This window comes from Macrotis lagotis, chromosome X (assembly GCF_037893015.1).
Source record: "Macrotis lagotis isolate mMagLag1 chromosome X, bilby.v1.9.chrom.fasta, whole genome shotgun sequence".
In the NCBI taxonomy this organism is placed as follows: Eukaryota; Metazoa; Chordata; class Mammalia; order Peramelemorphia; family Peramelidae; genus Macrotis; species Macrotis lagotis.
The window spans coordinates 292109768-292136415 of NC_133666.1; the positions used below are offsets into that span (position 1 = coordinate 292109768).

A 26648-nucleotide genomic window follows, 5' to 3' on the forward strand; every position below is an offset into this window, starting at 1 on the left:
AAATCCAAAAAAATGCTGAAGAAAATAGCATGCTAAAAACCAGCTTAGGTCAAATGGATAGAACAGTTCACAAAGTTATTGAGGAGAAGAATGCTTTAAAAAGCAAAATTGGCCAGATGGAAAAAGAGTTACGAAAACTCTTTGAGGAGAACAAATCCTTCAGACAAAGAATAGAATTCAGGGAGATTGATGAATTTACCAGAAATCAGGAATCAATACTTCAAAACCAAAAAAATGAAAAATTAGAAGAAAATGTGAAATATCTCATTGAAAAAACAACTGATGTGGAAAACAGACTTAGGAAAGACAATTTAAAAATTATTGGAATACCTGAAAGTCATGATCAGGAAAAGAGCCTTGACATCATTTTCAAAGAATTACTACAGGAAAATTGCCCTGATATTCTAGAAGCAGAGGGCAAAATAGAAATGGAGAGAATCCACCGATCCCCCCCAAGAAAGAGATCCCCAAAAAAACAACCCCTAGGAATATTATAGCTAAGTTCCAGAACTCCCAAGTCAAAGAGGAAAATATTACAAGCAGCCAGAAGGACACAGTTCAAATATCATGGAGCTGCAGTCAGGATCACACAGGACTTAGCAGCAATTACATTGGAAGCTCGTAGGGCTTGGAGTATAATATACCGGAAGGCAAGAGAGCTTAGAATGCAGCCAAGAATGAACTACCCAGCAAGGCTGAATGTCCTCTTCCAGGGAAAACGATGGACTTTCAATGAACCAGGGGAATTTCAAATGTTCCTTTTTGAATGGCCAGAGCTGAACAGAAGGTTTGATCTTCAGATACAGGACTCAGGTGAAGCATAGAGATTGGAGGATGGGGGGGAAATATGAGGGACTTAATGATGATGAACTGCATGTATTCCTGCATAGAAAAATGACACGGATAATACTCATATGAACCTCCTCAGTTAATAGAGCAGGTAGAGGGAGCTTTTATAGTTGAAGCACAGGAGAAAGCTGAATTTGAAGATAAAATATGGTGTAAAAATGGAGTCAATAGAAAAAAAGGGTAATGTAATGGGAGAAAGAAAAAGGAGAGGGGGGAATAGGACAAGATGTTTTATATAATAAGATTTTTTTATTATTACAATGAGCTATTGCAATGATATGGAAGGGGGAAGGCAAGGGGGAATGAGGGAACCTTTGCTTTCATCAGAGATGGCTAGGAGAGGAAACAGCATATATACTCAATGTGGTATAGGCATCTGGAGTAAGAAGGGGGGGAAGCAGGGGGAAGGGGTGGGGATGTAAATAAAGGAGGAGAGGATGGACCATGGGGGGAGAGTGGTCAAATATAAAACATTTTCTTTTTTACTTCTTGCAAGGGGCTGGGATTGGAAGGCCTGCCCAGGACCATAGGGCCAGGTGGATGCTGGGCCTAAGGGGTGGTATGGGGGCTCAGGGCCCCAGGACAAGGGATCTGTCTGCTGCGCCACTCAGCGACCCTACAGCAGAGTCAGAGTGAAAGGAGAGAGAAAATATAGTACATGGTAGTGGAGAAATAAGAAAGGAGGGAGTTGCGATCAGCAATGGCAACATTGGAAAAATATGGAAGTAACTTTTGTGATGGACTTATCATAAAGAATGAGATCCACCCATGACAGAGTTGTTGGTGTTAGAACAAAGACTGAAGCACATTTTTTATTATTATTATTTGGGGGAGGGTGCAGGGCAAATGGGGCTGGGTGGCCTGCCTGGGGCCGCATAGCAGGGTGATCTTTGGGTGTCTGGGGCCAAATTTGCTCCTGACTCAAGGGCCAATGCTCTGTCTGCCAACCAGCCACCCCGACTATTATTACTATTTTATTTTATTTTGGGTCTTTTTTTTTCTTCTTTTAGGTTTTTGCAGGGCAGTGGGGATCGGGTGGCTTGCATGTCACACAGCTGGGTGATTGTTGGGTTTATGGGGCTGGATGTGGGTTCGGATGCTCTTGGCTCCAGGGCTGGTGCTTCGTCCATTGCGCCACCTGGCCAAACCTACAATTATTACTATTATTCTTTTTTTAATTTTAATTTTTTTCTCACCCCTTTACTTTATCGCCCAAGGAAGTCTATATTCATGGGGGAAGGGGGTATTTTGTTTACTCTTAAACAAGAATATTTTATTAATGTAAAAAAACATTTGTACAAGATGAGAATTTAAAAATAAAATTAAAAGAAAGAAAGAAAGAAGAATAGTAGGGGCTGGAGATGGGATAAAAAAGCTTTATGAAGAGGTGTTATCCCAAGTAAAGAGGAGAGCCACATCATTGTCAGAAAGGGAAGTGAAAGAGAGAATGTGACAGAAGAATCTTGAGTCACATGGTCTCAGGGTTTTTTTTAAGTGAATTAGCTACTTTGCTGGGAGGGTGGAGCAATGTTTCTCTGTGTGTGTGTGTGTGTGTAAGTGTAAGTAAGACTTGAAGAAAAAGCAGAAGGTTTGAATATCTGTTGTGGTGAGTGGGATAGGAAGTCAGGTAAGAGTAGGATTGTTTTGTTCTAGTGAGGGAATCAGTTAGGATTAAATAATATAAATTTGAGGGGCGGCTAGGTGGTGCAGTGGATAAAGTACCAGCCCTGGAGTCAGGAGTACGTGGGTTCAAATCCGGTCTCAGACACTTAATAATTACCTAGCTGTGTGGCCTTGGGCAAGCCACTTAACCCCATTTGCCTTGTAAAAACTTAAAAAAAAAAGAACATGGGAAGAAAATCAGAGCTATAATTTGAGAATAAAAGATAGCATAGAGTTGAATCGTCACTAAGATGTCAAGATTGGAATGGGAAGGGAGGATAACCAGAATAGCAGTGATGACCTGGAAAAGCATGGTGCTGGAGCGGGATTGAAAGCAGTGCTTCAGATAAAGAGTAGATTTAGGAGGAATAAGGCCTCACAAAAGCAGAAATGATAAAAATTAGAAATGGGAGAGGGGTTGGAGCTGTTATTTCATTGGGTTAAGAAGTCAAATCAGTGACTATTATTTGTTCAAGGTATTGGTAAATGCTGGTAACTCAGAAAAGCAAAAAATAATTCCTCCCCTCAAGGAGTTCTCCATCAAATATGCAAAATAAATTGGAAATAATCAGCAGAGGGAAGTCACTAGCATTATAAGAGCCACTGAGGAAAAGGCTAATGTACAATTAGGTGGAATTTTAGCTGAGGTCTGGAGAAAGTCAGGTAATAGGGACAAGATGGAAGAGAACCTCATCAATGGTAGGTAGCTGTGAAAATGCCTGGAACCAGAAGGTAGAATATGGGTCATGCAGGGAAGAGATGAGTGTCACTACATGGAAAGGTACTTGGAGAAAAGTAAGATGTAAAAAAAGATGAAGAGCTTTAACAGTCAAAGACAGGAATCTTGTATTTGATCTCAGAGGTTATAGGGAGCTATTGGTGTTTGGTGCTGGTGTAGGTATTTTTGTGTATGTATTTATATTTTTGAGGTGTCGGGAAAATGTTTTTGTGGGACAGTAAGGTTAAGTAACTTGCCCCAAGTTACACAGTTTATAAGTATCAAGTATCTGAGGCTGGATTTGAACTCAGGTCCTCCTGTCTCCAGGGCCAGTGTTCCATCTCCTGCACTACTTAGCTGCCCCATGCTAAGATCTTTAGGAACATCACTTTAATAGCTGAGTGGAGCATGGGGAGAGAGTTGAGGTAGGGAGACCAACCAGTGATAGTGAGATGATAATAGCAGTGGGAAAGCAGAAAAGGGTGCATAAAGGAGAGATGTTTTGAAGGTAGAATCTAGTCCAAAGTGATGAAACTTCCTCTCCTAATTCAATTTTGATTAAGATTGGAATTCTTGTACATCAGAGTAGATTATTATGAAGGGTAAGACCTTCCCTGTGTTTACCTCAGGTGAAATGGAGAAATAAGTCATGATACTTGAGTTGTTTGAAGAACTAGAAATCAGGGTATTTGAGAGATCATCAAACATATATGTTGAAGTTAGTATGGAGCAGGAGTTGGGGTGGAAAGGAGATGATGAGCCAGATGCTGAAAGGAGGAAAATGACTTGGGGCTTGGTAGACAAAGGTCAGCAGAATGAATAAATAAGTGAAAAAAATTTAATAAAACTATATGGATGAAAATATGTTAAACATAATTTTACATGTGCAACCTATATTGTTTGCTGCCATGGGGAGAGTGGAGGGAAGGGAGGGTGGTAGAACATGTGGAACTCAAAAGTTTGCAAAATGATAAGTGAAAGCTATTTTTATATGTAACTGAAAAAATTTTTAGATGACATAAAAAAACTAATTGCTAAGTACTGCTGATAGACATAGAAAGGTAAGTCTATGTAATTTCAAGTAGTTACCTTTCTTTTTTATTTCTTTTTTTTTTTTGGCAAGACAAAGGGGTTAAGTGGTTTGCTCAAGGTCACACAGCTAGGTAATTATTAAGTGTCCGAGGCTGGATTTGAACTCAGGTACTCCTGACTTCAGGGCCCAGTGCTCTATCCACTGGGCCACCTAGCTGCCCCCAAGTAGCTACCTTTCTAAACAGGGAGCAACACATTAGTCAAAGGGGTCAAACTTTATAAGTCAATTGGAAAACTCCCATTGTCCTTAGAATGCTATGACAGAGCAGATGGTAATGCCTTTTCTTTATTGCCATTTCTACTGATAAAATCCTGTCTGTTTCTGATATTGAACCACTTGATATTTCCCAAGGATTTTTTTTTAATGAGTACTTTGTTTTCCTCCGCATCAGTAGCCTGTATGAGGAAGCAAGGCGTCAACACTCAGAGAAGCAGTTGCCAAGTCTCATCTCTGTAGGACTTTTTTCCCTGGGTGAACACTGCAGAGATTAAACTGGGAATCAGAGTGAGAGTCCTGCTATTTCTAGGGTCTTGGGCCATCTTCATTGGGGTCTGAGATTAAATGGTAGTCCAGGAGATGATGGAAGCTTGTTTGCTTGTCACATGCTGCCCTAATGTTTCCTTCAGAGTGCCTGGAATCCAGATTGAGTGATAAATTCAGGTAGAATAAATGCCAAACAAGAAGTTGCCAAGTGGTGGCAATAGGGGGAGAGTTGGAGAAGGCAAGGAGTATTAATAGCTCTCCCTTTGGAAGTAATGAGTCAGGGGGATGAGAGAAGATGAAACTAGTCCTAAAAAGAATGACCAGGGACGGGGCAGACTGGGATGATGAGGAGCCCTATCTTAATCAGTGCTAGAAAATAGGAGCAAGATTGGAAGGGGGTTATAATGAAAGGATGTTTTAAAATCAGTCAGAATTCCAGGTGGCCCTGTGGAGAGGCTGACAGATATAGAGTGGGGACATTAAAGAGGATGGGCTTGAGGTGAAATAAGGGAGCAGGCTGCCAGGGTTGGGAATAAGGGTTTGTTTTTCAGTGGTTGGAGATTCAGTATCTCTGGGCTAGGGCAAATGAGAAGGAGTTAGGCCTATACTAACTTTGGGGAATGAGTCTAAGAGTGTTGCCTGGATAAGAGGACAATTGCTGATGAAAGAAGGTGATAACAAGGTTCAAGGTTTCCTCCAGAGTCAAACCCTCCATTTCTCAATGCTGCCAATCCTTAGTTACCCAGCCCCTAGGGATGTGGTGACCCTGGGAACCTTAATAGGATTGCATTTTTTAATCTTCTTTTCCATTATATACTCCTCCCATTTGTACTCTGCAGTCTAGTACCATTTGCATCCTTGCTTTTCTTGGACAAGATCACCTGATTATGCATTTTGACTGACTGTCCCCATGCTTGGAATATTCTCCAACTCCTTCAAGTACCAACTAAAATCCTGCCTTCTACAAGAAGCCTTTACTACTCTTGCTTAATTCTAGTGCCTTTCCTCTGATAACAGTGTATCTTCTTAGAGCTTATTTATTCATAGTTTGTATGTTGTCTCCCCCATTTTAATTTGTAAACTTTTTGAGGGCAGACTTTTTTCCTTTGTTGAGCATAGCACAGTGTCTGGCCCTTAGTGGGAGCTTAATAAATGAGACTGACATTCAAGGCATGCTTATATTAGTCCCAGGGTCTCTGGAGCCTAGCAAGGAGATAGGAAGTAGATGCCCCAGCCTAGCAGTCAGGTAGGTCCTGACACAGCTGTGTTCCAGGGATCTCTCAGAGCCTATTGAAGAGACCCAAGTGTTTCAGGGCTCAGGTTTGTTTGCTCTTGGGGTAAGTGTAGCTGAAAAAAAGACTTAATGAAGATTTTTTTTCTTGCTAGGATTTTCAAGTACTGGAAACCTTTTTCACAGTCTTCCACCTAGTCCTTTCTCTGGAGCTGGTTTGAAACTTGAATATATAACTTCCATGATTACCCTGGGCATCGGGAGGCAGTGCCTAGGGCAAGCAGAACAGTCATTCCATTCCCACCAGACCAGACCTCATAGAATTAGGTGCATCAGGATGAGATAGATAAAGGGAGGAATTCTGCCACCAGAGTAAGACTTTGTTTTCCTGGCTGACCAGAAGCAAGAAGAGCTGGTTCCCTTGCATTAGTGAGGAGTCATGAGGGTAATGACATCAGCTACTCCTCATTTTTCTCCTCTTAGCTCAGAGCATGTTAGGGAATAGTAATTTGCCCCAAGACCTGGAACTTGGAGTAGATTTTGCAGGCATTTCTTAGATACTTTCTGTATTGCAGGCCCTATGCTAGGTGCTGGCAATACAAAGAAAGGTAAACCGTGAGGTTTATCCAAGAGGCTAAACCCTTTTTCCCCAAGAGGCTCTTGTTCTGATGGTGGAAAACTGGAATAACTTGGCACATAGGATTTTTTATGGAGAAAGGAACTTCAACTGTGATACTGTGTCACTCTTTAATCTCTTCTAATAACTATCATTTATATGGTGCCTATTGTAAGCCAGGTACTGCTGGGTGCTAACATTATCTTAATGGATCCTCATAACAGCCCTGGTACCTAAGTACTGTTATTATTTCACTTTTGTTATTGAAGAAGCTGAAGGAGATGGAGGTTAAATGACTTGCCCATGATCACACAACTGGTAAATGAGACTGGATTTGAACTCAGGTCTTCCTGACTCTAAACCTGACACTCTGTGGCACAATTCTCTGGAGCCTCCCTTAGTCAATTTGACTTCAGCATTCCTAGATATTTCTTCCATTCACCATAAAGTCAAATTGATTTAAGTCCACCTAAGAGAGAAGAAAACCATAGGTCTCTTATCACATTTCACTAGTCCTCTAGGAGGGCCAAAGCAATTATTTTTCTTTTTGTTCAATCTGGACTTGTGATTTCATTGGTATAGGAAATACTTTCATTGAGATTGGCAACTTTGAATCTGAGTACTTCCAGGGACTTCCCAGGAGTCACACAGCTAGTGTATGTTCTGAAGCCAGCAACCCTGTTCCTCCGCTTTAGAAAAAAATTTGGCCTTGTACATACAAATTAATTTGCACTCTACAGTTGTGTGTGTGTGTGTATTATGCTTGAAAATATTATCTCCTACTTATTGTATATAATAAAAATTAGCCTCTTATTAGTTGTTCTTATAAGTAATTTTTATTGTAAAGTGTTTCAACCATAGTATGGTGTCCTGTTTGGAGAAAAGTGGAACTGGAAAACTTAATAAAGCCATTTTAGGAAATTTAAATCACAAGCCCCCCCCCCCAACAAGTCTTCTTTTAATTTTCTTTTAATTTAACTAACAAGCCTTTTCTGGAGGTTTTTTGAATACAGAATAAATTACTTAACTGTTGTGTATGGGAGGGAGGGAGGGAGGGAGGGAGAGAGAGAGAGAGAGAGAGAGAGAGAGAGTATGTATCTTCTCCAAACACTATTGGATGAAGCTTTTTTGGATAAACACTTCCTTTGTTGCCTTATTCTTTAAACTAGAAGCAATTATTGAACCTTTTTAAAGATAAATTGAAGCTGATCTGTATTCTCTTGTCAATCATGGGGCATGGAAAACTTGTCTCTGATCTTCTATGGAGTGTTGAATGAAGCAAGAATTTAATAATACTACAAGATTTTGTGTGTTTTTATGAAAGGGAGTCGATTTTTTTAAAGAGGAAGTAGTACTTCCTCCTCTTTCTCTACATACTGTATTTCTGGTCTTTTACCACATGACATTTCTTTTCCTACCATTTATGATGGACTCCAAGGGAACCTGGGCTCTTTTTCTTGGGAGCATTTGGGCCCTAACCTCTGTACTTTGAGCATGTACTGTGCTTCTTGTCCTTGAAGCCAAATTCCTAGTGATAATGATGATTTTGCAAGAAGCAGCTCTGCCTCACACCTCTGTTAGCCAACTTTGTACCCTGGGATCCAGGAAGACTCTTATCAGATCCTTTCCCCAGCCCAAATAGAAAATATGACTACAAAACTGGTTGGAGATTGTAGATTATAGAAATATTAGCAAGATTTAATTATCTTTCAACTACCCAGGGGAGAGATTTTGTGGAGTATCTGTCTAGTCTAAAAACGAGTTACTGACAACCTTACTACCATGTTTTCTTGATAGTATAAGTCCTTGATGAACACTATCTGACTTCCATCTCTCAAAATCAAATTTATCTTCGAAAATATTTATATTAGATATATCAACCCATTTTGACTTTGCTTATTTTAGTGCTTGATTATTTGTGCTATAAATTCAGTGTCTCACAAAATTTTTTCATCCTATTATTAGAAGGTTCAGTAGCATTTTCACATGCACACACACACACACGGACACATAGTTTGTGTGGGAGGTTTTTTTTGTTTTTTAGTGAGATATAACTTAAATTTTTTTATACCTGAATGAAAAATTAATGTACTTAATTTTGTTTTTTGATTAGGTGAACAATTGCTTTGTGAAGCCAGCACAGTTCTTAAGTGTATCCAGGATGATTCAGGTCAGCATGGAATCTGTGGGAAACTTGTTTGCACAGACTTCAAGATTGCCTTCCTCGGAGATGAGTCTACATTGGATGATAATGTATGAGGATACTATAGTCTAGACTATTGCAATAGCCTCTTAAAGGGTCTTCTACTTTACATATGTATGATTGTATATATAAATACACATACATATACATATATACTTCTCTCTGTTTTTGTCTATCTCTTCACCCCCAACCTCCCTCTTGAATGCATGTATGCATGCACACACACAGAATTTCTTTTCTATCTCTTGTCTTCACAGATCTGTCAAAAAGTGTTTTTATTAAGCTCTTACTATGAATATGGGGCATAATAAAAGCAAAAAAATGTCTCTACCTTTAAATTATTCCTTTCAGTAGCAGAACCCCTAAAAACTTTCTGCTAGTATCATTAATGAGCTGACTTGTATTTGCAAAGTCCAGGATGTCTTATGAGAGTGAAGAATAACAGTTTGACATCCTAAATGCTACACACATATACATGAAAACATTAATATACTCAGGAAGATCTCCTTTATATTGTAGATCTATGGAACAACTGGCATGGAGGAGCTGATATCTTCACTGATAGGTGAAGTGTTCACACTAACAAGAGAATGTCTTCATCAAAATTTAGAAGTTTCTATAGAAATGTTGCTTGCTCAGCACTAGGGGAGATGGAAGATATAAGAAATTTTTTCTGCCCTCATGGAATCAGCACTTTGAGTCAATGCATGAATAAAGAAGAATAAGCATAAAGGAAAATGTGGCCAATTCATAGTAAAGTGCAGAGATCACTTGCTGGTTCCTGTTTAAACTTGCCCTTTGATAAGCTTGAATTTTAAATAGCAAGGCCAATGTGATCTACTATTGCCACCCTATTCTCTCAGTAAGAGTCTTAGGTTGCTCTTACAGAAGTCTATGAGGAATGTATTTAACTAGAAGGCTGCATCATTGGGTCTTTTCTCTTTTTTCTAGGTTTGGGTTTGCTTACTTTTATAAGTGAATAGGATTTCTATGACTTGTAGAATTTATAGAGGAAAGATGTTAACCCCTTGTTTCCCTTCTGACTAAATCAAGTAGATGTCTTTGGGCTTCTTATTTGGAACAACCATGGATGCTTTGGCTAACAGCTTGCTATCTTTGCCCTGAGTCTATATGATATCTTATCTGGAGGTGTGGTCTCATCTTTTTATCATTCTTAGAATTTGTAAGAGGAAGATATTGACTCAATCTATGCCCAATCTGTACATGTCTCAATCATGAATATTAGGGACTCTGACTTATTTGTTTCTCATTTTGCTTTTTTAGGAGCCTCAATTTAAGAATAAGGTGATAGGAGAAAATGATATTACATTGCACTGTGTCGACCAAATTTATGGAGGTAAGTGCTTGTTTTATGGTGGAGTTTGACAATATCATACCCAAGCAGATCTTGAAAATTTGTTCTGCATACAATGTCAAATAGAGCTGGAAGGACACCTTGAGACCATCTTGCCCATCTCATTCATTCTAAAACTGATAATGTTTGACCTTCATTTTCGAAGATGGCTATGACATCAGGGAGGTGATATCATGACAAGCACATGAAATGGATTTGAGTGAGGGGGTGCTGTGCTAAGTCACCGACCTCATTTTTTCCTCCAGAGCCATCTGAGTTCAGTGGTCAGATATGAATCAGGTCAACTGGAGATGGCCCTGGATGTGAGGCAGTCAGGGTTATGTGACTTGCCCAAGGTCACATAGCTAGTAAGGGTCAAGTGTCTGAGGAAGAATTTGAATTCTCATCTTTCTAACTCCAAGGCTAGTGCTCTATCCACTGTGCCACTTAGAAGCAGAGGGAAGAGAATTAAAGTGACTGGCCTAGAATCACAAAACTAATTTATGTTTGAGTTAAGATTTGAATCTAGATCTTTATTAGTCTGAGCCCAGTGATCTGTCAGTTTCACCAATATTGCCTCTCTTTCCTTTTAAACTGAGGACCAGAGAGCACCACACATCCAAATCCACTGCACTCTGAATTGATGTATCTTTTCTCATTGTCAAAGAAAATTTTCCTAGGCAGTCTTAGTCTTCCTTTTTTTCCTACTGTTCACAATATGGATCTTACTTAGCATTTAATCAGTTTATAGCTCTGGGATTTATGGAGCATTTTTTGTGATTCTGTATACTAGTATACTATACGAATGTACCCGTCAAAAAGTTTTGTGATGTTGTAGTGGTTTTAGTCTTGTCCAACTCTTTGGGGTTTTCTTGGCAGAGATACTAATAGAAGTGATTTGGTACTTCATTCTCCAGCTCATTTTACAGATGAGAAACCTGAGGCAAACATTTGCCCAAGGTCACCCAGTTAGTAAGTTTCTGAGAACAAATTTGAACTCTGGTCTTCCTGACTCCAGGCATGGCATTCTATTCAGTGGGCTATCTAGTTGCTGTTTTTTGTTTTTGTTTTTGCTGGCCTGTCTTCTTTTTAATGGGTGCAGAGGATGCCAGGCCTGGCATCAGGAAGACCTGAGTTCAAATCTGTTCTCAGATACTATCTTGGACTGGGGCAAGTTGCTTAATCCTGTTTGTCTTAGTTTCCTGTTATGTAAAATAACTGGAGAAGGAAATGCCAAACCATTTCAGTATCTCTTCTTAAGAAAACCTCAAATGGGATCTTCAAGAGTCCTATGGGACTGAATTACTGGGGAAAAAAACAGACTACAAAATAGATAAATACATACATTCCCTCCTCTCTAGAGTCTTGGTTCTTCTATTAGAAGTTTTTCCTGGATGATTTCTTTACTTAGTAATTTTTAGTTTTAGAATTCCAGTTTCTTCAAATAAGTGAAGTTTAATTCTTCTGAGAGTAAGCAGCCTATTTCATTGCTGTGTTATGGCCAATAGAATGAAGAAACAAGATTGCTCAGAAACTAGGACATGAATGGGGCTCTTGCTCAATGGGATCTTTTTAGAGAACAAACACTGTTTTTACTCTCACTTTTTAAGATACTCCAGGAAGTTAAAATAAGCCTCAATTCTTCAAACTTTAGCTTATCACTTTGTAACCCAATATTCTTTTTTCATCTTATCTGCTGATTTGAATATTTTTCTCCTATAGTATTTGATGAGAAAAAAAAACCATTGTTTGGACAACTGAAGAAATACCCTGAGAAGCTCATTATCCACTGCAAAGACCTCAGAGTATTTCACTTCTGCCTGAGGTACACAAAGGAAGAGGAAGTTAAAAGGGTAACTATTTGCATCTGTTTGGGGAATTTATTTCTCTTTAGAATCCCCCCCCCCCCATCCTAGGAAGTAGTGGGTTTGTTTTGCTTATATTGCAAAAAGAGGGAAAGAGAAACTCATGTTAACAGGTTTTTTAAAAAAAGTGTGATGCAATGATGTATTACTGCATTTAGACTTACTCAAAATGCAGTTAAACCAGTCTTAAAGCATTTTCAGAGAGCATGAGCATACTGCTGACTCCTAAGGGCCTTCTTCATTCATTTCAGGTCTTGCTTTCCTGTCCTTCATCAGACAGAGGAATAGTAAGCTAGAGTAGTTTTTTGTTTGTTTGGGGTTTTTTTTTTAGTTTTTGTAAGGCAAATGGAGTTAAGTGGCTTGCCCAAGGCCATACAGCTAGGTTATTATTAAGTGTCTGAGACCGGATTTGAACTCAGGTACTCCTGACTTCAGGGCTGGTGCTTTATCCACTGTGCCACCTAGCCACCCTAGAGTAGTTCTTTCTGAAGGCAATGATAGGCATTGTGGGTGGAGTGGATGATGAGGTTCATCCTTCTTAATCGAGTCATAATCATATACATGATTTGGCAGTTTCATTTTTGAGGAGTGTTGTGCAAAAACATCCTTCTCACTTGCCTGATTTGATAAGGAAATAGGACTTCTGATTTTTGGTCTGGATGCTGAGGGGGTCCTTGGCTCTTGAGTAAGAGTTTTGTCTCTTGCAAACGGTGAGGCACCTGGGTGGGATTGACTAAAGAGAGAAGGCCTATAGCAATCTTCACCCACCCTGCCACTGTTAACTTCCCAGCCACGCATCTATGACATTAACCCCTAAGGAAAAGCAAAAATGGAAAATCTTGAAAGAAGTTGAAAACTTAAAAGTTTCTCTTTCTCACCTAAGAGAGAACTATAGGTTCAGTGAGGGGAAGTTTGAATCTTTTTTCTTTTTGCAGGGCAGTGGGGTTCATAGTCACATAGCTAGGTTATTATTGATTGTCTGAGGCCGAATTTGAACTCAAGTCCTCCTGATTCTAGAGCCGGTGCTCTATCCACTTCTTGGAAGTTGAATCTTAAAGAAAAGGGCTGTTTGGAGACTTAGTGATATAAGTGGGTGCATTTAAAAACTGACGGGGACCACTTTACTTTCAACATATAATTTCTATACTTTTGCTAAGCAAAGTACAGAATATATTGTGAGATATTTTTATCTCACATTAAATATTTCAGTAGAAATCTGATGGAAATTCAGTTTATGTGTTTATGGCAAATGATACCCATATGTTATCCCAGTTCTTTAGTTATTTGTTGATTAGTTTAATACTTGAATTTGGATAGATTGGTCTTAATCTCAAACTAACTTCTCTTATCTATACTAATGGTGTTGGGGAAGGTAGTTTATTTTTTGTGATATATTAATGATTTTTATTTTTTATTATATTTATTTTATTTTTGTACAAATGATTTTTTATACATTACTTAAATATTCTTATTTAAGAGTAAACAATAATACCCTCTCCCCTCCAAAAATATAGACCCTCATGAGCAACAAAGTGGCCCAATCTGTAATGTCTCAATCAACTCTGACTTATTTGTTTCTCATTTTGCTTTTTTAGGAGCCTCAATTTAAGAATAAGGTGATAGGAGAAAATGATATTACATTGCACTGTGTCGACCAAATTTATGGAGGTAAGTGCTTGTTTTATGGTGGAGTTTGACAATATCATACCCAAGCAGATCTTGAAAATTTGTTCTGCATACAATGTCAAATAGAGCTGGAAGGACACCTTGAGACCATCTTGCCCATCTCATTCATTCTAAAACTGATAATGTTTGACCTTCATTTTCGAAGATGGCTATGACATCAGGGAGGTGATATCATGACAAGCACATGAAATGGATTTGAGTGAGGGGGTGCTGTGCTAAGTCACCGACCTCATTTTTTCCTCCAGAGCCATCTGAGTTCAGTGGTCAGATATGAATCAGGTCAACTGGAGATGGCCCTGGATGTGAGGCAGTCAGGGTTATGTGACTTGCCCAAGGTCACATAGCTAGTAAGGGTCAAGTGTCTGAGGAAGAATTTGAATTCTCATCTTTCTAACTCCAAGGCTAGTGCTCTATCCACTGTGCCACTTAGAAGCAGAGGGAAGAGAATTAAAGTGACTGGCCTAGAATCACAAAACTAATTTATGTTTGAGTTAAGATTTGAATCTAGATCTTTATTAGTCTGAGCCCAGTGATCTGTCAGTTTCACCAATATTGCCTCTCTTTCCTTTTAAACTGAGGACCAGAGAGCACCACACATCCAAATCCACTGCACTCTGAATTGATGTATCTTTTCTCATTGTCAAAGAAAATTTTCCTAGGCAGTCTTAGTCTTCCTTTTTTTCCTACTGTTCACAATATGGATCTTACTTAGCATTTAATCAGTTTATAGCTCTGGGATTTATGGAGCATTTTTTGTGATTCTGTATACTAGTATACTATACGAATGTACCCGTCAAAAAGTTTTGTGATGTTGTAGTGGTTTTAGTCTTGTCCAACTCTTTGGGGTTTTCTTGGCAGAGATACTAATAGAAGTGATTTGGTACTTCATTCTCCAGCTCATTTTACAGATGAGAAACCTGAGGCAAACATTTGCCCAAGGTCACCTAGTTAGTAAGTTTCTGAGAACAAATTTGAACTCTGGTCTTCCTGACTCCAGGCATGGCATTCTGTTCAGTGGGCTATCTAGTTGCTGTTTTTTGTTTTTGTTTTTGCTGGCCTGTCTTCTTTTTAATGGGTGCAGAGGATGCCAGGCCTGGCATCAGGAAGACCTGAGTTCAAATCTGTTCTCAGATACTATCTTGGACTGGGGCAAGTTGCTTAATCCTGTTTGTCTTAGTTTCCTGTTATGTAAAATAACTGGAGAAGGAAATGCCAAACCGTTTCAGTATCTCTTCTTAAGAAAACCTCAAATGGGATCTTCAAGAGTCCTATGGGACTGAATTACTGGGAAAAAAAACAGACTACAAAATAGATAAATACATACATTCCCTCCTCTCTAGAGTCTTGGTTCTTCTATTAGAAGTTTTTCCTGGATGATTTCTTTACTTAGTAATTTTTAGTTTTAGAATTCCAGTTTCTTCAAATAAGTGAAGTTTAATTCTTCTGAGAGTAAGCAGCCTATTTCATTGCTGTGTTATGGCCAATAGAATGAAGAAACAAGATTGCTCAGAAACTAGGACATGAATGGGGCTCTTGCTCAATGGGATCTTTTTAGAGAACAAACACTGTTTTTACTCTCACTTTTTAAGATACTCCAGGAAGTTAAAATAAGCCTTAATTCTTCAAACTTTAGCTTATCACTTTGTAACCCAATATTCTTTTTTCATCTTATCTGCTGATTTGAATATTTTTCTCCTATAGTATTTGATGAGAAAAAAAAACCATTGTTTGGACAACTGAAGAAATACCCTGAGAAGCTCATTATCCACTGCAAAGACCTCAGAGTATTTCACTTCTGCCTGAGGTACACAAAGGAAGAGGAAGTTAAAAGGGTAACTATTTGCATCTGTTTGGGGAATTTATTTCTCTTTAGAATCCCCCCCCCCCATCCTAGGAAGTAGTGGGTTTGTTTTGCTTATATTGCAAAAAGAGGGAAAGAGAAACTCATGTTAACAGGTTTTTTAAAAAAAGTGTGATGCAATGATGTATTACTGCATTTAGACTTACTCAAAATGCAGTTAAACCAGTCTTAAAGCATTTTCAGAGAGCATGAGCATACTGCTGACTCCTAAGGGCCTTCTTCATTCATTTCAGGTCTTGCTTTCCTGTCCTTCATCAGACAGAGGAATAGTAAGCTAGAGTAGTTTTTTGTTTGTTTGGGGTTTTTTTTTTAGGTTTTTGTAAGGCAAATGGAGTTAAGTGGCTTGCCCAAGGCCATACAGCTAGGTTATTATTAAGTGTCTGAGACCGGATTTGAACTCAGGTACTCCTGACTTCAGGGCTGGTGCTTTATCCACTGTGCCACCTAGCCACCCTAGAGTAGTTCTTTCTGAAGGCAATGATAGGCATTGTGGGTGGAGTGGATGATGATGTTCATCCTTCTTAATCGAGTCATAATCATATACATGATTTGGCAGTTTCATTTTTGAGGAGTGTTGTGCAAAAACATCCTTCTCACTTGCCTGATTTGATAAGGAAATAGGACTTCTGATTTTTGGTCTGGATGCTGAGGGGGTCCTTGGCTCTTGAGTAAGAGTTTTGTCTCTTGCAAACGGTGAGGCACCTGGGTGGGATTGACTAAAGAGAGAAGGCCTATAGCAATCTTCACCCACCCTGCCACTGTTAACTTCCCAGCCACGCATCTATGACATTAACCCCTAAGGAAAAGCAAAAATGGAAAATCTTGAAAGAAGCTGAAAACTTAAAAGTTTCTCTTTCTCACCTAAGAGAGAACTATAGGTTCAGTGAGGGGAAGTTTGAATCTTTTTTCTTTTTGCAGGGCAGTGGGGTTCATAGTCACATAGCTAGGTTATTATTGATTGTCTGAGGCCGAATTTGAACTCAAGTCCTCCTGATTCTAGAGCCGGTGCTCTATCCACTTCTTGGAAGTTGAATCTTAAAGAAAAGGGCTGTTTGGAGACTTAGTGATATAAGTGGGTACATTTAAAAACTGACAGGGACCACTTTACTTTCAACATATAATTTCTATACTTTTGCTAAGCAAAGTACAGAATATATTGTGAGATATTTTTATCTCACATTAAATATTTCAGTAGAAATCTGATGGAAATTCAGTTTATGTGTTTATGGCAAATGATACCCATATGTTATCCCAGTTCTTTAGTTATTTGTTGATTAGTTTAATACTTGAATTTGGATAGATTGGTCTTAATCTCAAACTAACTTCTCTTATCTATACTAATGGTGTTGGGGAAGGTAGTTTATTTTTTTGTGATATATTAATGATTTTTATTTTTTATTATATTTATTTTATTTTTGTACAAATGATTTTTTATACATTACTTAAATATTCTTATTTAAGAGTAAACAATAATACCCTCTCCCCTCCAAAAATATAGACCCTCATGAGCAACAAAGTAAAGGAAAGAGGAAAAAATTAAAATTAAAATAATAATAGGGGCAGCTAGGTGGCACAGTGGACAGAGCACCAGCCCTGGAATCAGGAGCACCTGAGCTCAAATCCGGCCCCAGAGACCCAACAATCACCCAGCGGTGTGACCCTGGGCAAACCACCCCAACCCCATTGCCCTGCAACCCCCCCCAAAATACCCCAAAATAAAATAAAATAATGATAATAATAATAATATTAATAATAGGGGCGGTCAGGTGGCACAGTGGACAGAGCACTAGCCCTGGAGTCAGGAGCACCCAGGCTCAAATCTGGCCTCAGACACCCAATAATCACCCAGCTGTGCGGCCCTGGGCAAGCTACCCAGCCCCATCCACCCCGCAACCCCCCAAAATACTACTACTACTACTACTAATAATAATACTACTAATAATAATAATAATGTTAACTAATGATTAAAAAAAATATGCTTCAGTCTGTGTTCCAACACCTCCGGCTCTGTTGCAGGTGGATCACATTCTTTATAAGTCCCTCACAAAAGCTACTTCCATATTTTTCCACTGTTGCCATTGCTGATTGCAACTCCCTCCATTCATACTTCTTCATTACCATATACTATATTTTCTCTCTCCTTGCACTCTGTCCTTCTTCTTAAATGTACTGTAGGGTAGACAAGTGGCACAGCAGACTGATCACTGGCCCTGGGGCCAAGAGGCCCTGAGCCCACATACCACCCCTAAGCCCCAGCAACCACCCAGCCCTGTGGTCCCAGACAGACCATCCAATCCCAGTCCCTTGCAAGAAGTAAAAAAGAAAATGTGTTATATCTGACCACTCTCCACCACACTCCACCTTCTCCATCACTCACATCCCCCCCCCTTTCTCCCTGTCCCCCTTCTCTCCTTCTTACTCTAGATGTCTATACCCCATTGAGTATATATGCTGTTTCCTCTCCTAACCACCTCTGATGAGAGTGAAGGTTCTCTCATTCCCCCTCGCCTTCCCTCCTTCCTTATCATTGCAATAGCTCATTGTAATTAAAAAATCTTATTATGTGAACTATCTTAGCTTATTCCACCTCTCCTTTTTCTTACTCCCATTACATTTCCCTTTTAGCCATTGACTCAATTTTTACGTTATTATATCTTCAAATTCAGCTCTCTCCTATGCTTCATCTATAAAAGCTCCTTCTACCTGTTCTATTAAATGAGAAGTTTTTTATGAGTATTAAAAGTATCATTTTTCTATGCTGGAATACATGTAGTTCATCATCATTAAGCCCCTCATATTTTACCCTTCTCCACTCTCTATGCTTCACCTGAGTCCTGTATTTGAAGATCAAACCTTCTGTTCAGCTCTGGCCAACAGGAGCATTTGAAATTCCCCTGGCTCATTGAAAGTCCATCTTTTTCCCTGGAAGAGGATGTTCAGTTTTGCCGGGTAGTTGATTCTTGGTTGTATTTTGAGCTCTTTTGCCTTCCAGAATATTATATTCCAAACCCTATGGGCCTTTAATGTAGCTTCTGCTAAGTCCTGTGTGCTGCTCCTGACTGCAGTTCCATGATATCTGAATTGTGTTCTTCTGGCTGCTTGCAATATTTTCTCTTTGACTTGGGAGTTCTGGAACTTGGCTATAATATTTCTGGGAGCTGTTTTTTTGGATCTCTTTCCGGGCGAGATCAGTGGATTCTCTCAATTTCGATTTTGCCCTCTGCTTCTAGAATATCTGGGAAATTTTCCTGTAGGAATTCTTTAAAAATGTTGTCAAGGCTCTTTTCTTCATCATGACTTATGGGTATCATAGTAATTTTTAAATTACCTTTCCTGAATCAGTTTTCCAGATCAGTTGTTTTTTCAGTGAGATGTTTCACATTTTCTTCTAATTTTTCATTCTTTTGATTTTGAAGTATTGTGTCTTGACTTCTCATAAAGTCAACAGCTTCCTTTAGTTCCATTCTTTGTCTGAAGGATTTTTCCTCAGAGAGCTTTCTTATCTCTTTTTCCATCTGGCCAATTCTGCTTTTTTAAAGCATTCTTTTTCTCAATAACTTTTTGAACTGTTTTATCTATTTCACCTATACTGGTTTTTAACATGTTATTTTCTTCAGTATTTTTTTTTTTTGGATCTCCTTGACTAAGCTGCTGACTTCTTTTTCATGTTTTTCCTGCATCTCTCTCATTTCTTTTCCTAATTTTTCTTCTATCTCCCTCACTTGATTTTCAAAATATTTTTTGAGCTCTGTCATAGCCTGAGCCCAATTTCCATTTTTCTTGAAATCTTTAGATGCAGGAGCTTGTACTTCCTCATCTTCAGATTGTGTATTTTGATCCTTCTTGGGATCATAGACAATGTATTTCTCAGTGGTGTTCCTCTTTTTTCTCCGTTCACTCATTTTCCCAGTCTGCACCTGGTTTTGGTATGCTTTCTGAGCTTTTGAGTATGATTAGGACACCCCCCCCCCCCACAAGGGTCTCAGTGTGTGAGGCTCTGTCTTCTCTCCTGGTCTGTGAATGACCACAAATGCCCCCCCTCTGCCATGGGGCTGAGGTGGGGGGGGGTCTGCTTTTGTATGGGGGACCTAGACTGTGATCAGGATCTGAATGTGGTCAGAGCCCCAGAGTCCTGTTCCAAGGTACAGAGGAGAGACCTCAGAAGTCTCTCTTCACTCCCCTAGGTAGGCTCAGCACTCAAGGCTCAGTTGCCTGGGGACTCCTGCTTACTGGCTCCACCTGCTTCCTGTTCATGGATCTGGGCAGCCACTGCCATGCTGCTGGCTGAGTGCCCTGAGGGCGAGGCTTGCTTTGTGCTCACTCTTGCAGAGGTCCCCCCCTCACTGATCCCCCAAGTTGTACCTGGTGCTTCCCAGGGTAGGTCAGGAAATTGCCCTCACTGCTGTTAGTCGAGGCTCCTGGGTGCCCTGGGGCTGCCTCCAGGAGGCTGAAGTTCCTTCACTATGGCAGGCTGCCCCTCTAATCCCCTGGAGCAGAGCCTTCGTGCTATTTTCTAGGTTGCCTTGGGCTGGAGAATTGCCTCACCGGATCCCTCTGTGAATTCTGTCTCTCAAAAATTTAGAGTCCTTATTTTATAAGTTATTTTATTTATTTTATAAGTTATTTTATAAGTTTTGAAATATTATATATAGAGAGAGCACCTAAGAGGTGCTTATATAGAGAGAGAGAGCACCTAAGAGGTGCTTTTCTCCTGGCTCCACCCCAGGAAGGTAGTTTAGATACTTGATGATTGGGTGGCTCCCTAAACATCACTTGGAGTAGCCTGATTTCCTGACAGGCAGTAAAATAGATTGATTTGATCTTGGGAAAGGTCATTTAGCCTCCTTTTGCCTTAGTTTCAGCCTCCTTTTGCCTTAGTTTCCTCGTCTGTAAAATGGGAACAATAATAGCTTTACCTCACAAGATTGCTAGATCATGGTGCTAATTTAAGTTAAGCAAAATAAAATTGCTATCCTTACTATTGTTATTTTTATTTCATAGTCACTTGAGTAGGGGAGTGTTGCAATGAAATGTGAACCTGAGCCCCTTAATTCTAGTGCCTTCTCCAATAATTATTTCCAGTTAATTGGGGATATATAGTTTGTTTTTATGTTATCTCTTCCATTAGGCTGTGACTTCCTTGAAAGCAGGGACTGGCTGATATTCCCAGCATGTATCTTAGGGCCTTCTGTTCAGTAGATGCTTAATAAATGTTTATTGGCTAACTCCAGAACCACGGCTCTTATTGTTCCATGTTAGTGCTTTTTTTATTAAACTTAAAAATTTTGAAGACAGTATAGTCTGGAGTCTGAAATTGTATTTCAGATTTTATTAATCTTTGGGTTGGTACTTAAATTTAATTTTTAAGAAAAAATACTATGGGACAATTTGGGGCTGTCTACAATGGAGAATACTGTCTGTATCCAGAGAAAGATCTGTGGAGTTTGAACAAAGACCAAGGACTATTAACTTTAATTTAGGGAAAAAAACTGATGTCTTATTGTCTGATCTTGCTATCTCTTATACTTTATTTTTCTTCCTTAAGGATATGATTTCTCATTACATTCAATTTGGATCAATGTATACCATGGAAACAATGTAAAGACTGGCAAATTGTCTTCTATGGGGGGGGGGAGTAAGATCAGGGGGGGAAAATTGTAAATCTCAAAGGAAATAAAATCTTTATTTTAAACACAAAAACACTATGTGTGAAACTTGCCTATGTAGTTGGCAGTCTGACCTGACCTCTTACCAAAGACTCCAAAAATTGTTCTTGAATTTTGGGCTTATGTATCTTATCTCAGTTGTCAGTTGGGCTCAGGCTATGAGTCTTTTTCATAGTATATTTCTGACCTTTGTCAAAAACTGTGAGCTTTTAATGTCTTAAGATTTTTTTCTGGACAAAATTTAACTCTGTCTTTAGTACTTAATAACTTGATGTCGGTTATTTTTTTCCTAGATTGTCAGTGGCATAATTCATCATACCCAGTCTCCTAAACTACTTAAACGATTGTTTCTGTTTTCCTATGCAAGTGCTAAAAAAAACAAAACAGGTATGTGATTTCTGCTTTCTCTATTTTTTTTCCCTGAGGGTGAGCAGTATTTTTCTTCTAATGTCCCAAATGGAAGTAGAAGTAGGGGTCAAGAAGAGAAATAGGTCTCAAAAATGCACTTGCTTTTATTTCTGCTCTTTGTCTTTTCTTCTAGCTTTGGTTTCTGTCTCAATTTTGGGACCAGGGGAAAATTTAGTTTTTGTTGGCAGGTTGTTGATGACTGAACTCTAGCGTTTAACTTTTTAAACAGGTTGGTTAACTCTTAGGAAAGGTAGACTGCAAATGGTAGCTCTGCGTGGAATTTAGAAAAACACAAATTGAAAAAGACACTTCCAAATTTTCTTTCCCTTTTAAATGTATTGATCCTAAGCATTTCTTGAGAGTGTGATAATGTGCGTAGAAGTCTTGTAAACAATCATAAACAATAATTGAGACGATAAATACTGGATAAGGAAAGTGCCTAATTGCTATAATTTGCTAATAGTGCATTAGTACTTAATTAACTGTTTTTGTGTCATGAACCCCTTTCAGAGTCTGTGGAAGCTCTTCTCAGAATAGCATTTTAAATGTATTGGATTACAAAGGAAACGACCTATATCAAAGTGTAATTATGGTATTTCTTTGGAAAAGAAGTTCATGGACCCTAGATAACAATCCTTGAACGGGTATTTTTCTGAAAAAAGAGACACAACAAAAATTTTTGAAAATCGAAGATGATACATCTTCTCAATGGAGCCTGGATTTTTTCAGGGCAGTCAGCCTAGGAGGAGCCATAATTCCCTGGAAACCTGGAACTTTTCCTAGAGAACATGGTCAAAAGTGATAGAGATTGCTAGTCATTTTCCCACTCTTTCCCACTCAATTTGCCACCTGGATTAACCATTTGCCATGCTTGCTTTGTCCTTAATTGCCTTGCTGTCTAATGACCTTAGAGTTTTTCAGACATATATCAGACATATATCAAGGAAGTGGCAGGGGCAATTGGGTGGCACAGTGGATAAAGCACCAACCCTCGAGTCAGGAAGACCTGAGTTCAAGTCCAGCTTCAGGCACTTAATAATTGCCTAGATGTGTATGACTTTGGGCAGGTCACTTAATCGCATTGCCTTAAACAAAAAAATTTTTTAAAAAAGGAAGTGGCATATGGGGTGTTCAAAGGCTCTTAAAAGAGCATTTCTAGAACAATGTGGTGTAAACTCTAGTGACATGAAGTGCTCTGATTAGTCAGATATTCTGAGTACTATATATATATATATGTTATGCATGCTGGGAGCAATTATCACAGAATTAAACTATAGTCAGGATGACCTGGATTCAAGTCCTACCTCTGACACATACTGAGTATTCTCACTTCAGACTGTCAACATGCTTTAATAGAGGGAGTTTCAGACCAGTTGCCAATCAGTGACTGAACTCAAATTACACACACACACACACACACACACACACACACACGTTAATATTTAACAGCCAGTTCTTTAGTAAAGGAAGTTTCTGTAACACATTTTAAAGTTTGCACCGTATTAACATTTTTTCTTAACCATTTTAAGTCTAGATTACCAACAAAACCATAAATCAACATTTTATTTATAGCATTTGCTTATTTTTCTATTTAAATGTTCAACCTGAAAATTTAATAATTGGCTCTTGCAAGGTGTTTTGACCTGGCTCTAATGCACCCTAGCCACATATCTACTAAAACCGAGCTGAATATCATTTCATTTTAGTTTTGTTTTAGAAAACACTCAAAGATTACAAACTGCTTTAGAGGTTTTTCTTATAAATGCCAGTTAAACATTGTAATATTGGTGTGTGGAATGAAATTTGTTCTAATATGAAATAGTACAGGGGAAATGCTAATTCCTTCTCAATTATTGTAATTTATTGGAAAGTTTGCTGGTTGAGAAATTATGCTGTACTTGAATTAATTCTATGCCCTTCTTGACTGTATTTTAGTTTTCTGCTTTCATTCCTGGAATTTGGACACAATCTGTGAATATTTCTCGCCTAGCCAGTTTTTAACTTTCTCTCCACCCTAACATATGTTGATCAGCATGCCAAGAACCTTACCCCAATTGACCCTGCTGGTCTTATTCATTTGTACTAACTGAGATCCCTCAGTTGGAAGGATCAGAATCTTCTCATAATGGTTTTTATGCCCACCATCTTCCTCCCCTCTCTTCCACCACTCTAATTTAATATTATATAGATTTTAAATTTAGTAATTAATTTGTCTAGTTTTAAGTTAGAAATCAAATGTGTAGAAATTTGAAGAGATGAGAATTTTGTGGTTTGGATCATTATGTCAGACTCTAATAGAAATAGATCCCTGCCCTGCTTATTGAGAAAATTATAAATTAATATCTATTTTGTATTTTTGTTTATTTTGTTAAAAGTTTCCCAGTCACAATTGAATCTAGTTTTTTGCACTCCTTGCCACATGTTAACTGTGAGTTTGACATCTCTGGTTTGGAAAGCCTATTGCAGCAGTCATTTGCCCTAATAACTCTTTAATTTTACTGAAATTCTGCAGAAATTTCATTATGCTTTCAGAAAAGACTTTTTTCCTCTGGAAACTTAACTATGGAACCAGAGTGACATAGTCTTTGAGATCTTTTGTAAGATTCACTTTACTAGCTGGGCAGCAGAAGGAACTGAGTCTCTTGATTCAGTTGAAGCCATTGAGGAAAGTTTTGGGTTTGGATTTTTGCTTTTTGTTTTTGAATTCATAGCATTCTATGAACATTTTATTTGTGCTTATGCCATGGGTAATTTAAAGTGGAGGGCACAGATTTTATCAGACAGGTAATCTTCAGTAGCCTCTTTCTTTTAAGATGTGCCACTGATAGACATTTGAACCACATGGCTCACTGGTTTTGAATAAAGCATCTGAGACTGTCTTGGCAAGTGTCCTCCTCTGCCTGTGGCCACAGCCAGATACTTCTCTCCCTTCTCCTTTCTCACAACTCACAAACAGGAGCAGACATCAAGTGAAGCAGAGAGATGATCTTATGCATCCCCAGGAATTTTGATTTTACTTCCAGGGGAAGGACAAATGCTATTATTATATGGCTACTATAGCTGCTAGAGAATTTTCTTTTTGGTGACAGTCTGTCTTCAAATAAAAAGGGTGGTAAAAATTTGACACTTTGCCAAAATCAACCTTATGTCTTTCTGTATGTGGTGGTAAGGCTATCGTTTTAATGTTCTGCCAAGCCTTTCTTCAGTATTTATTGCCTCTTTGAGAAGCTAAATTATTGCATAATTTGGCAAAAAATGTAACTGGGTGCAGAGCTTTGTGAAAAAGAGCAATCAAAATATCTCTTTATGTTGTATGTAATGACAGTCATCTGTTCTTGAAGAAAAGAGGATAAAATGTTTGCTTTTTTAACAAATTTAAATGTGACTTCTTCATTGGTATAGGAACTAACTTCCCGGTTTGAAAATTGCTTTCATCAATGCATTTCCTCTGTCATTTTCAATCTTGAAGAGGTGCCTTGGATCATTAAGAAAGTAAATCACTTGCTCTTGGTCACACAATTTTAAATGTGTCTTATGTACTACTTGATCCAAGGTCTTCCAGATGTTTCTGTCACCCGTCTTTACTACCCTTAAGGTTAAGATTAGATCTAAGAAATTAATGGGTTTTTAAAAGTTAAGTGTATTAAGTTTTGTAAACAAGGGGAAGAATCTGGGTTCTGAGATTTCTTTTTCATATAACAATATCAATGTTTCATGAAAACCTTATCTTATTTCTCTCTCATCACATTCAACTTAGATCAATGTATACCATTGAAATAATGTAAAGACTAACAGACTAGGGGAAAAATTGTAAAATTCAAAATAAATAAATAAATGAAATCCCCCCCCCAAAAGGATGGATAATAAAGCAAATGGATATCTAAGTAGATGCTTAAGTGATTTGGTTCTGATTTTCATTTAATAGTGAGGAATTAGTTGTTAAGGTAGAAATAATTATGAAATGATGAAGGGATTGTTTTCAGAAAAACCTGGAAAGTCTGATGCAAAATGAAGTGAGCAGAACAAGGAGAACCAGCAGTGTCAGCAAAATTGTGATATTCTTAACCACTCTGATCAATAAAATGACCCATGACAATAAAAAAAAAAAATCTTATTTTAATTCCCTTTATTTTTGTTTTATAAGCCACAGGCCCACTACACCAAACCTTGATGTTTGACACAATTAAGGACTGGCATTGGGAGTTGGAGCGAACAAAAGGAAACATAAAATACAAAGCAGTGAGTGCCAATGAAGGCTATAAAGTCTGTGAAAAGTAAGGTTTTAATATGGTGCTTTTAAAAGCTTGAACATACCAAAAGGTGTTATTATGTAGACTTCAAAATTGTATTATGAAATATTCAGCTGCTTTTACTTTGGAGTGAGAATCATAACTGCAACTATCTGTACTTCTCCCCAAACCCTTCTTGTTTCTACCAGTGCAATACCTTCTAAAAACTTAAGTCCTTGATGCTCATTTGAAAGAGCCTGCTAACATTGTGTACTAACCCTCTATTATCAGTTGTAACATTTTATAACGTTTTGAAGTCAATTAAATAGTTTTTCTTTGCTCAAAGATGTTTCTCTGCCAAGTCAATTTGTTAATCAGTAGATTCTATCCTTGAATAATCAAGTTTTATAGTAAGCTGCCAACCTGAACGTGACCTTTACTAGAGGGGGGCATGAGTGTATTCAGTGGAGTCCGAATCTAATATGCCTCATTATTTTCAGCTCTATTTCATGCTCTAAAACCTCTCCATTTTGAGTAGCTAGATGGCAAAATTTTCAAAGTAACTTTTCATCATTGAGACTTAACACAACACAGCATCTATAATAATTGGCAAGGAATATGACTTAATCTACCAAGTAAATACTAATAAGGGAATTTCCCTCATTTTTGTTCATTTGGCTAGACACAAATCTTTAAGATAGCTATTGAAGTGAACCAAGAGTAA

The 26648-nt window shown here is 38.4% G+C and overlaps 1 protein-coding gene across 1 annotated transcript in view; it reads left to right on the top strand.

Moving 5' to 3' along the window:
- MTMR12 (myotubularin related protein 12) overlaps positions 1-26648 on the top strand; it is a 107230-nt gene that overhangs the window by 43273 nt on the left and 37309 nt on the right. The window contains exons 3-7 of the mRNA XM_074202543.1: positions 8766-8905; positions 10140-10212; positions 11932-12062; positions 21581-21674; positions 25840-25969. Of these exons, the coding sequence (XP_074058644.1) occupies positions 8766-8905; positions 10140-10212; positions 11932-12062; positions 21581-21674; positions 25840-25969 (568 nt within the window). The remainder of the gene's footprint in view (positions 1-8765; positions 8906-10139; positions 10213-11931; positions 12063-21580; positions 21675-25839; positions 25970-26648) is intronic.